The 12,256-nt window shown below is 31.7% G+C and overlaps 1 protein-coding gene across 1 annotated transcript in view; it reads right to left on the bottom strand.

Moving 5' to 3' along the window:
- Positions 1-12,256, bottom strand: part of LOC107690985 (arf-GAP with GTPase, ANK repeat and PH domain-containing protein 3-like) — a gene marked incomplete at its 5' end in the record, with an annotated part of 61,795 nt that overhangs the window by 10,241 nt on the left and 39,298 nt on the right. Inside the window, 3 exons of the mRNA XM_016489432.1 lie at positions 7,673-7,895; positions 8,772-8,862; positions 8,961-9,115. Coding sequence (XP_016344918.1) covers positions 7,673-7,895; positions 8,772-8,862; positions 8,961-9,115 — 469 coding nt within the window. The remainder of the gene's footprint in view (positions 1-7,672; positions 7,896-8,771; positions 8,863-8,960; positions 9,116-12,256) is intronic.

Raw genomic sequence — 12,256 nt, 5'->3', positions numbered from 1 at the left:
TATATATATATATATATATATATAACATTTCTGTCCCCCTCACTTCTGAAATGATGGCTACGCCCCTGATTCAAATAGAAAACAGTTATTTTAAATTGTAATAATATTTCCTGTATTTTTGACCAAATAAATGCAAACAAATGTCTGTACTGGACCGACAACAGTGACATTTAATCACTCACTTGCTGTTTAGGACGCCCTGTTTTCCAAAATGCATCGTTTTTTTTTTTTTCATAAAATCATTATCATATTTGTAATATTAAATAAAAATATATAATAATCATTAAATGCAAAATATTCAACATTAAATATTCAAACACAACTCCTTATCAATCAGTTGGGAATGTGTTGTGAAGCTAAAAAAGTCCCAAACATCCATTTTAGGTTTACAATGGAAACCTTATTATAGATAATATCGAGATTTTTACTACTGACATACTACCGGATTTTATATATAAAAATAATTATAAATATGATCATTTTATGAAATAAAAACACTTATTTGAATGACCATTTACCACAAATATGAAAAAAAAAATCAGCCAATCATCTGACCATTGTAATACATTTTGAAAAATAAAAACACATTTCTTATCTTGAATACATTTTCTGCAGCAGGCTATGAGCGCACAAACAATACTTTGAAAAATGTACCACATGAGAGCAAAACATATTTCCATCGCTAGAAGGGAAAAAGATAATGTGCGACAGCAAAAGCAATTCATGATGTCAAACATTTATCATTCCAGTATTTAAGTCAGCCGTCTGTATGTGCTGATGTATTTATAATCATGCTCGATTCCTGAAACTGAACTCAAACCTTTAGTGAACCCTCATCCTTAGTGTAAACTGCACTATTGCTCGGTCTAATTGTACAGTTTTTGTAAATACTGAGAAGAACGATTTTTGTATTAGTCCTTATCAAACACGATATGCCATTAAACATCATTCTAGTGTCTAATCAACTGTCACCATATATTACTTTATAACTGAGCTGTCAATCAAACACTAGCTCTCACCTGATTGGCTAAAACTAACAACACTTGCATTATTTTTCCATTAACGGAAACAAAACAACATTTGAACCCACACGAAGCTCTGTTCACACGCAAGAAACACGGCAACATAGGTGAAAAAACAGTAACGGAAAGCGAAGAACGAAAGAGAAAAGAGGACAGGTGGGAAAGAGAGGAAGGATTGACGGCGTGTAAGAGGGGGAAGGAGGTTAGTGAAGTGATTCATTTGTATTAGTGCCACTGCCCTGTAGCCAAGACGCAACGGCAAATTATTTCTGAAACAAACTGGAGGATCATCAGAGCTATTACCTGCTCTGGCCGAAGGGCATCGTGTGTGTGTGTGTGTGTGTGTGTGCGAGAGACGCACAATCGCTATCTCTTTCAGTCCAGCCACAAAAGAGCAAAGAAAAGGAGGAAAATAAAGAGAGACTTCATCATATATAAATAGATACAGATAGACAGATACATAACAGATTTACTTTAGTATCACTGAGATATAGCAGTTTTTATTCATATTTTTTCATAAATTATTTTTATTATTTGTTTTAAATAAAAGTTTTATTAATTTTTGTCATTTTCATACATTTTTTTAATTGATTGTTTATTCAGCATCCCACATCTGATAAAACTCAAAGAAAATGGGAAATGTTGCCTTGGCAATTAACTGAAATAAAATGATTAAAAATAAATTTAAATGAATGAATAAATAAATAAATATACATATTTTTTTAAAAATATTGTATTTCATGTAATGAAAGTTTATTTAATTAAAAAAAATTTTTTATTTTAGTTTTAGTTAATAACCCTGTTACAGATACAGGTATAAACATATCTTAGTGCTTAATTAGCATAAATGTTAAAACTCAACATTATACATTAGTTTAAACCGAGTTATAAGAGCAATAATCTGACGTAAGCGATTCAAATCAAAGCCAGATGTGTATAAATCGTCAGCATCCCGTCTCACCAACAACTGAAGGAATTCTCTCAGTCTTGTGGCACACAGGTGCCAGGCAATTAGAGTCGACATGAAAACACACGCAACTGCCAATTTCTAATTTAAGCCCTAAAGAGCCTCGGATGAGCCGACCTCTGCAGCGCCTCTGTCCTCTCTACCCCAGCAAGATTGATGGCCACAGCAGAATTCATGACAAAACTGTGCAAATCTATCATAAATCTATCAATCTGCTTAATAGAGTACCTACAGAGCTCCATGATCGATTGACGCTGCTCAATAATTAAAACAATATTTAGAATTTCAACAGCTGGAAACATCAGCAGACATGCATTGGGTTTCCAAGTCAAAGCTGGATTCGGTACAATAACAGAAATTTGGGTGGGAGAAAACAATTATGTTTGACTTTTTTGGTCAAATATAGGGTGAATTCAGTAAATTGAAGCAAGCTGACAGTCATTTCAAAGGCAAACATTGGCCAAATTTCCCTCAATTTGTATAAAAAAACCCCCAGCTCTACTATAATAGCATTAATAAGTAAACTAATTGCAATATTAATAAGTAAAATTAAAAACCAACAAATTTTAACTTGAGCTTGAACGGCATTAATGTAAAATTAATGTTTAAATAAATTCTCTGATTTTAAACTTGGAATAAATAGAAAAATGCAGAATAAATACATTTAAATAAATATGCATACTTTTACATTTTAGTTTTGCTTAGAATAAATTGTAAAACATTATGCAATATACATTTTTTTTATTGATTAAGAAGAAAAAATACAATTAAAGAAAAATTTCGTAAAAAAAAACAAAAACAAAACAAAAACATTTAAATAACTTATAATTATCATGAGCACTTAAACAGAATTAATAAAATTATTTTTTTTTTTAAATAAATCCAAATGAATACATTTCTATAATTTCGAACTTAGTGCTTGGACGGAATGAATAATTAAAAAAAAAGTGCTGTAAAATAAATACATTTAATTACATTTCCAAAATGTCTACCTTTCCTGAGAACTTCAATTATCTAAAAAAAAAAAAAAAAAAAAAAACCTAGATAGTAATATCACCAGTGTTAAGACAGTGGTACCAATTTAGCTTTCATTATGATCCCACAGAGTAAGACTTTGTCACATATGAGTATTTGTGTTTAGCTCATGCTAAAGTGTGTATGCGAGTAATCTAGAGGCCATTACGGCAAGACTTGTCACCTCACTCGGATGTTAGTTTTCACCTCCGTGATGAGTTTTAAATCAATCCTGCCTGACTGCACGACGGTAAAACGAGCCCGATTACTCATCTCACTGATGTCAAACCACATTTTGATGATACATATATAATTGACCGTCCAAATGACCCATTCATACCAATGAGTGAATGACCAACGTGCACCGAAAACACACTCAAATCATGACTCAGGAAATCTGCGTTTTCACTCACCATCTTTAGCAAAACTGAAGCTTTCAAATTTCTTGTAAAGAAACTGTAAAATGTAAAATGTAATATATACCACACACACACACACATATACAGCACAATCAATCAAATTACACCAGTAATGTCAAATTGTGAAAAAAACAAACAAATGCTCCCTGATGACTACATATTGAATAAATGTGCACTCTGAATACACACCATGTTTCACCCATTACTCTTTGGCTGAGGAAAATCAGTTATGACGGTAATGAGATTTTCAGTTTTTGTCCGAGCGGGTGAGAGAATGAGTGAGCGAGTGAGCGAGAGAACGGGAGAAATGGAGGATGCCGTGAACCATCAGATTCTCCTGACAATGAAAAACATTCCCTCCTCCGGCAGTGATCCCGTCCTGACGACTGAAGTGTGAGGGGGATATCAGCATCAATAATCTTTCATCAAGTCAAAAGCACTCGGCTGCAGCCCGCCAAGCACTCAATAGATAACTGTGAGCCATCACTCGCCGTCGAGTGAGAGAAAAGAACAGAGACAGAGAGCTGAAGCACTCCGGGTGGTGAGGAGATGGAAAGGGCCATCTTCCTTTACACGCTATCTGCTGCACGCACTCTCACTCTTTTGTAAGGCAGCTGTTACATCTTTGTTCACGCTCTCCACTGAGGGAAATCCTGACGCTGACTTGCATACTATGAAGCAGCAGGTCACTCCACTGTCTTGTAAACAGATATTACAGCAGGTAAACAAAGGTAAATGAATACACAGGCAGAGACACATAATTCAGAAGGCTGATTTCCCTGAAATCCCTCAGCAAATGTTATATCAAGTGATATCAAACACACTATTAATTGAAGATGCACAATATCTGTATTAGTATCTGCAGATGACCATATTCTGAAATTACTGGCATTGGCCAGTTTTGGCCAGTTGGAAGCAGATAATATAATAATATCATAAAAGCAAATAATGTTTCCAATTCCGACTATATAATACAATTTCATTTAATTTTTAGTACAATAAAATACTTAAAATAATATAATATTATATAATTATTATGACATATATAACACTTTAAAATAATACAATGTTATCAGTTATCTTAGTATTATTTAAATACTATTATTTTTTATTAATATACTGAATTTTATTTTATATATTTTCAGTTTTCATTTATTTAGATTTTTAGCAATTTTATGTGCTTTTATTTTCTTTTTTATTTAATTTTTGTTCAGGTTTATTTATTTTTTTATTATTTCCAGTTAGTAATTTTAGTACTTCTACTTAAACTTATTACAGGTATTTGCCAAGGCAACATTTCTAATTTAAATTTAATTGAAATTTCTCATCTAATATTTATTTTATTTCAGCTTAATTTCAATTGAGAAAAGTATTTTAATAGTTTTAGTTAATGGTAATAACCCTGAATATTATTATAAAATTATTTTGCCTCTTTTAAAATGCTAGCTCTCGTAAAATAAATTAAATCAATTTATTTTTATTACCATATCAGCATCAAAGCTTATATTCATGGCATAAATAAATAAATGAATGAATGAAAAAAGGAATATAATATACAATTACCAGATATCATAAAAACAGAATACATTTATAATACCAGCCTTAAATAAATAAATACATACAGTTTTATTTTACATAGCACCTTTAAATGTGGTTTTCTCAAACTGCTTTTAGTTTTAACAAAAATAAAAAAATAAAAAAAATGTAAAAAATAAATAAATTAAAGTTTTAAATAAATTCATAATATTAGCCTCAATAATTTTGAAGTCTCTAGCTATGGCATCCTTCAATTTAAATCTGTAGGACAGCTTTGACCTGTTTAATCATGCACTAGGCAAAAATGATACGTTCAGATGCTGAGAAAAGTATCAGCACAGCTCTCCTCATCAAGCCACATACTTTTAGGCATCATTCATGTTTGTAACACAAATATGCATAACAAATTATGCGCTATACATATTGGCCGTCCAACAGCATGTCTCAGCCTGATCTAACAGATAAAGGCATAAGTCAGAGTTCATCAGCATTAAAATAAATCCTGCATTATGATGCATTAGACCAAAGCGCAGGCCGTGTCTGACGGGACTCGTACCCTCAGGAGTGACTGATACACCCCTCTGAGTGATGGATAGCTGTCAGAGCCACTGAAAGCTCTCAGTTCAGCCCCAAGGGGAGTGGTTTGGGACTGTAATAGTGTCCTTAATTGCCACCAAAAACACTCTTTTCTCCAGGTCATTAGATAGATTGGGAATGTGAGCGAGTGTGTCAGGCTTAAAGCGGGAAACACCTCGAGACATCGCCTGGAAGCGGAGCAGGTGAGCAGCTCCAGACAATGGTCTATGGACCCTATTATCTCCTGAAACATCTCATCTTCTTCAAACAGCACTAATGGAGCGATGACTGGGTGAGGACTCCGACACAATCCTGTCATTGATCATGGAACTGACACTGGATGCAATGCTTATTGAATATGCTTCCACATCCCGAACAGAGTTCAATCTTCAAATACTACACTTCACTTTCTTAAATACTTACAGCCGCCATGTTTGATGTCTGACTATGCAAAACAAAGCATTCTTTGAGTTTAATACATGAAACATTTATAGAGCCTCATTAAGAAGCCCAAACATTATTCAAATTGACCACAAGCTTGTATTCAGGCAATGATTTAGGAAAAAAATGATGTTTCCATTCAAGTTTTAAGATTAATTGTGTCAAGATTATTGTTTTAAAATTGAAAAATGTTTTGTTAAGAATAAACTAGGGTTACAAAATTTTAGGAAGAAAATTATCAAATTGCATTTGTTCTGATAAAAATGCCAATTTTTAATACAGTTTTTAATGCAAAGCTCCAGGTTTTCTGTGCTTGTTTTAGACCTGCACAATTTTTGCCAAAAATTATTACATTATATTATTTCATAGTATATTATAATGGTTATTATCATAATTATTATTGCTATGAAATAAAAAAATAAAGAAAATAAGATATTACTATTTTAATTAATAATAAAAATAATAATAAAAAATATTTTCAAGCTAATATTAATATTTATGGCTGTCTTAATTGATTTTTGAATGTTAAACCATCAAGATTTTATTCTGGCAGAAATATGCAGGAAGCCTTTAAAGCTTCTATTTTGTTTAATTTTTTAAAAAGATCCTGGTTTGCTGTGCTTGTTTTAGAGCTGCACAATTTAGCCAAAAATGATTACTATTAAACTATTAAATAAAAAATTAAACAAAACAAGAGATTACTATTTAAATTTTTCACTGTAAAAAAAAAAAGAGTAATAATAATAATAATAATAAAAATTCACACTAATAGTAATATGTATAGATGTCTTAATTCATTTTCGAATGTTAAACCATCACGTTTTTATATTACAGTTTTTAATGAATTACAAAAAAAAATTTAAATATTTAATTAAAACACCATCACGTTTTTATATTACAGTTTTTAATGAATTACAAAAAAAAAGAATACATTTTTTTTTACTATTAAATTAAAACAAGAGATTAAGATTTTAATTCTTCACTGTAAAAAAAACAGAGTAATAATAATAATAAAAATAATTTCACACTAATAGTAATTATGAATGTCTTAATTCATTTTCAAATTTTAAACCATCAAGCTTTTATTCTGGCAGAAATACACAGAAAGCCTTTAAACCTTCTTTTTTATTTAAGTTTTGAATTGTTAAACTATTTTCAATGCAATTTTTTTTAAAATGCTCCAGGTTTGCTGTGCTTGTTTTAGAGCTGCACAATTTAGACAATTTAACAATAGAGTAATAATAATAATAAAATAATAATAATTTCATACTATTAAGTGACCCAAACTCAGAACAGATGCAGACATGGAGTTCATGTGGAGCAGCATTTATTGTGCACCAAGCTGCTCTGAGACACTGAAAACACCAGAACACGAGCTGCTCACCTGTAAAACAACACGGTGCCACGTTTCACTCTGAAACATGTAGAACATATATTTAATTAAATTGCAGCCTTTGCAATATGATGAAAGCACTAAGCCATATTGCTATTTTGGTTTTAAACTTCTGCAAAATAGAAAGAAACTTGGCTAATAACACAAATAATAAAAAAAATAATTTGATTAGTTAACAAATCTATTATAAACATTACTTCAATTCATAGGGCCTGAGAGAAAAGAATCTTGTCATGATGAATTTTTGACTTTTAAAACACTTGTTTTCAAGGCTACCAGCTAATACTTTGGACAGGTGACCCACCTGGTGCTGTCCACCCCGGGTTTGGTGTATCCCTCCACACAGCCCTCCCATACGCTGTTGGCCATGGCGTTCCCAATGGCTGTCATCCCCATGCTGAGCTCCACAGGCCAGTCGTCCAGGTCCAGAGACCGTACGCGGGACAGATGGGTGCCGAGGTTCCTGTGCATCCCGGAGCACTCGATACAGATCAGAGCGCCGAGGTTCAGACTGGCCCAGTCTGGATCTGAGGGTCAGAGACAATTACAATTCAGTTTTCCTTACCAAAATTACATTTTATGCAATTCAAACTCTGATATGCTATAAGTGTGGTCTGATGGGTCATTTTCGGCAATAACAATCTGAAACTATCCAACAAAAATAGATTTTTTTTTTTTTACATAATTGATTTTATTTCTACATATTTTTACAATTATTTTATTATTTTAAAGTTTGTGAATCTACCCCCCAAATGTCTGAAAAATTATTATTATAATTTTTTTATGTTATTTTTAATTATGTTTTATTATATTAATGTGGGTTCCTTACCAAAATTACATTTTATGCAATTCAAACTCTGATATGCTATAAGTGTGGTCTGATGGGTCATTTTCGGCAATAACAATCTGAAACTATCCAACAAAAATAGATTTTTTTTTTTTTACATAATTGATTTTATTTCTACATATTTTTACAATTATTTTATTATTTTAAAGTTTGTGAATCTACCCCCCAAATGTCTGAAAAAGTATTATTATAATTTTTTTGTTATTTTTAATTATGTTTTATTATATTAATGTGGGTGAAACTACCCTACAAAAATGCCTGGAAAAAATATTTGTATTAAATTATCTATTATTTATTTCTATTATTTTCATTTGTATTATTTTTTATTATTTTAATGTTTAACAAAACAGAAACATGTCTGAAAAAACTTTTTTATTAAATTATTACATTTTTTAAATTGTATTTTTCATAATTTTTTATTATTTTAAAGTACTTTATCACATTATACCTCATGCCACTATACAACAAAGGAAAAGACAAACATAGGATAAAATGTCTAATAAAATTAGACTCGCTTCTTGTTCAGAAATGGGTGCCGTCACAATGTTTTACTCACTGGGGGCGTCACAGTCTGCACAGAAGCTGTTTCCCCTCACATTCCTGATGGATTGGATGGTCACTGCATCACTCTGGCTTCCTAATCGAGACTATGTGACATAATTCAGATATCACAGTTTGAAAAGAGCAGAAGGGTACATAAGGCATACTAACCTATTTCCACGGTACCTAAATGAACACATCTTACCTTGTTCTTGCTGCTCTCACAGGACTGTAGACTGGCAAATATCTGGCTCTCAATGGCCTGAACCCAGAGTTCTCTTTCCTCATACGTAGATGCCTCAAAATGCCACATCTGACCCGTCAGGGACACAATGATGAACTCAAAGGACTCCTCTTGCTCTGAAACACACCAAAGGGGAGATGAGTTTGGATACGGTTTTAAAAATTTTAGTTTGCAAACTTTTCAGCGGAAATGATTTGCGTGTCCACAATGAAAGCAAAAATGTTATGCAACATGACACAATTACCAGGGGTTAAAGCAACAAAAAAAAACCTGAGCCTGAACTTTTTTCCGGGGGGCGGGGCGGTAGGGGGGCAGCACATGCAAAGCATGCAATGACTGTGGCAACTTTAACATTTGAAAGGATACTATGGCAAAGTTATCGTTTTCCTTATTCAAACTGATTTTTTTTCATGAATATATGGTTGACCTAAAGAATGATAACTATATCATACACTTGGAAAATTATGAGCATGAGCTACATCACACTAAATTCTAATATATAAACTAATAAAACAAATGGTACAAATAAAGTGCAGCACATGCAAAGAATGCAATGACTGTGGCAACTATAATATTTGAAAGGATACTATGGCAAAGTTATCGTTTTCCTTATTCAAACTGATTTTTTTTCATGAATATATGGTTGACCATATATTATATCATACACTTGGAAAATTATGAGCATGAGCTACATCACACTAGGGGTGTGACAATACACTTAGCTCACAAGATGAGGCAAAATACAGATACTTGGTTTACCTAGAACGACAAAATATTTTACTACTATTTTTAAGGAATGTTCAATGACAAAATATTAGTCTTTTAATCATAAAAAGTAAAACAATCCAGTTGTATTTTGAAATATTTTAACTAATCTAGGGCTGTAACTAATGATTATTTTGGTAATCAAGTAAGCTACTGATTATTTTGACAGTTGAATAATCTTGATATTTTTTAGTAACACAAATAGACCTAAGTAAAAACCAGGCTTTAGTATGACTATTATAAACTAACAATGAAGCAATAATAATTGGCTCAAATAAAATATCAAAACCAAGTAATTACATGATTTTATTAAACAACACTGTAAAAATACATAATGTAATATGCCTATACATAATATGAACATAACCAACTTAAATACATGATGTATTATAGCAAATACCTGCAGAGGGCGCCGACAGCCTGGTGACGTTTCACTGTACAGCGTGATTAAACGATGTTTAAATCCATTTAATTAGTTGTATCTAGGCCAAATATTGTCCTATCATAACAAACCATACATCAATGGAAAGCTTATTTATTCAGCTTTCAGATGATGTATAAATCTCAATTTCGAAAAATTGACCCTTATGACTGGTTTTGTGGTCCAGGGTCACAAATGTGTTTTGTTTAATGCAATTAATCCATTTTTGTTTTTACATTTTGTTTGTGTGTGTGTGTACATATATATATATATGCTTAAAATTATTTTTTTATAATTTTTATTTAAAAACTTTATTTTAAAATATTTTTCTTTAAAAATATTATATTAAATAATTATTACATTAAAATAATAATAAAAATATTAAAAATATTAAACTGCAGATTAAAGAAACAAAAACATAAATGCCATTATTTCCTAGTTCCAGATCATCTTCACTACAGGCTGAAAACACAAACATTTAAATGGCCAATATCCAAGGTGCATTATGGGTATCTGCGATTAGTGTCAGTTGCTGTTGTTCATCAGCATCGTAAAATCCAAGTGATTAAAAAGGTAAATACATCCATTAGAGTACTTATCTCATTACCAATGAAGACTCATTATTATTTTACTGGTAAATTACCGGTAAGTTACCATTAAGAGATTATGTGTGAACAGGACCTTTTCAAAAATCCTGGTAAATTTGTTCTGGCATATCGTTCTTATGGAGATGACGTGATTAAGTTAACGTTACTCCGAGCTGTTTACAAAGCTCCGCTGCTTTTTAATTCGTTTTTCTGTGTAAATATGCGCAAGATGGACATCTTTGACCATTGCGACTCTGCAATTGGATACTATTATGCGCATCTCGTCTGCCTAAATAGAATATAATGTGGGTTAATCATTCTGGTCACAGTAATTTCCACATCGCAAAAACACACGCGAGGTACTGCAACGTTTCTACCGAGCTCAAATGAGGGGCGAGAGGTGAAAAACAGACCATCATTTCTGCAATTTGCTCAATATTCATTTCAAAACCATGATTACTTTGATATGTACGGGACGATGATTACACACGTGAGTATTATAGCCAATGAAGCTGCATGAGGCGAAAATAAGTTCACAGACTCAATCACTGCAGTTGTTCTACAGAAAAAAGGCTGTTTATTAGTATTAAAACGCACAACATAACACCATTTATTGACGCCCACTGTAAATGATCATTAGCACATTACTGAGGTCTCACTTTTAGAGAAATTATCATGAATTATCAAGGTCACATGCCAACCCCATTTTTTATTTTTTTTTTGTAAATCTCTCCTCTACATTGTGAGATACATATTTAACAGGTTTAGCAAGGATATAATATATATATATAATAAAAATATATATGAAATGTTATATATATATATATATATATATATGCACTGTATAAATAAATATTATTTACATAGTACACACACACATATATATATATCTCGTGTTTATAAGAGCAAAAAATTCTGATTGGCTAGTAATGTTAGTTTGGTTGAGAGTGAAAGCTGTGCTCTTCTCATACCATTGGTAGGCGAACTCATGGACTCGAAAATGATATCAAGTTTTTTCCCCGCAGCCAAACGCTGTACACCGAAGATCCGACATGGTGCCGGAGAACTTTAAGCCCTGAATTACATTACACAATTATCATATTTGATGTTTATTAATAAATGTGACCCTGGACCACAAAACCAGTCTTAAGTCGCTCAGTTGTTCTACAGAAAAAAGGCTGTTTATTAGTATTAAAACGCACAACATAACACCATTTATTGACGCCCACTGTAAATGATCATTAGCACATTACTGAGGTCTCACTTTTAGAGAAATTATCATGAATTATCAAGGTCACATGCCAACCCCATTTTTTATTTTTTTTTTGTAAATCTCTCCTCTACATTGTGAGATACATATTTAACAGGTTTAGCAAGGATATAATATATATATATAATAAAAATATATATGAAATGTTATATATATATATATATATATATATGCACTGTATAAATAAATATTATTTACATAGTACACACACACA

Source organism: Sinocyclocheilus anshuiensis, unplaced genomic scaffold (assembly GCF_001515605.1).
Source record: "Sinocyclocheilus anshuiensis isolate Anshui unplaced genomic scaffold, SAMN03320099.WGS_v1.1 scaffold102, whole genome shotgun sequence".
NCBI lineage: Eukaryota > Metazoa > Chordata > Actinopteri > Cypriniformes > Cyprinidae > Sinocyclocheilus > Sinocyclocheilus anshuiensis.
This window is presented reverse-complemented; position numbering and strand designations above follow the sequence as displayed.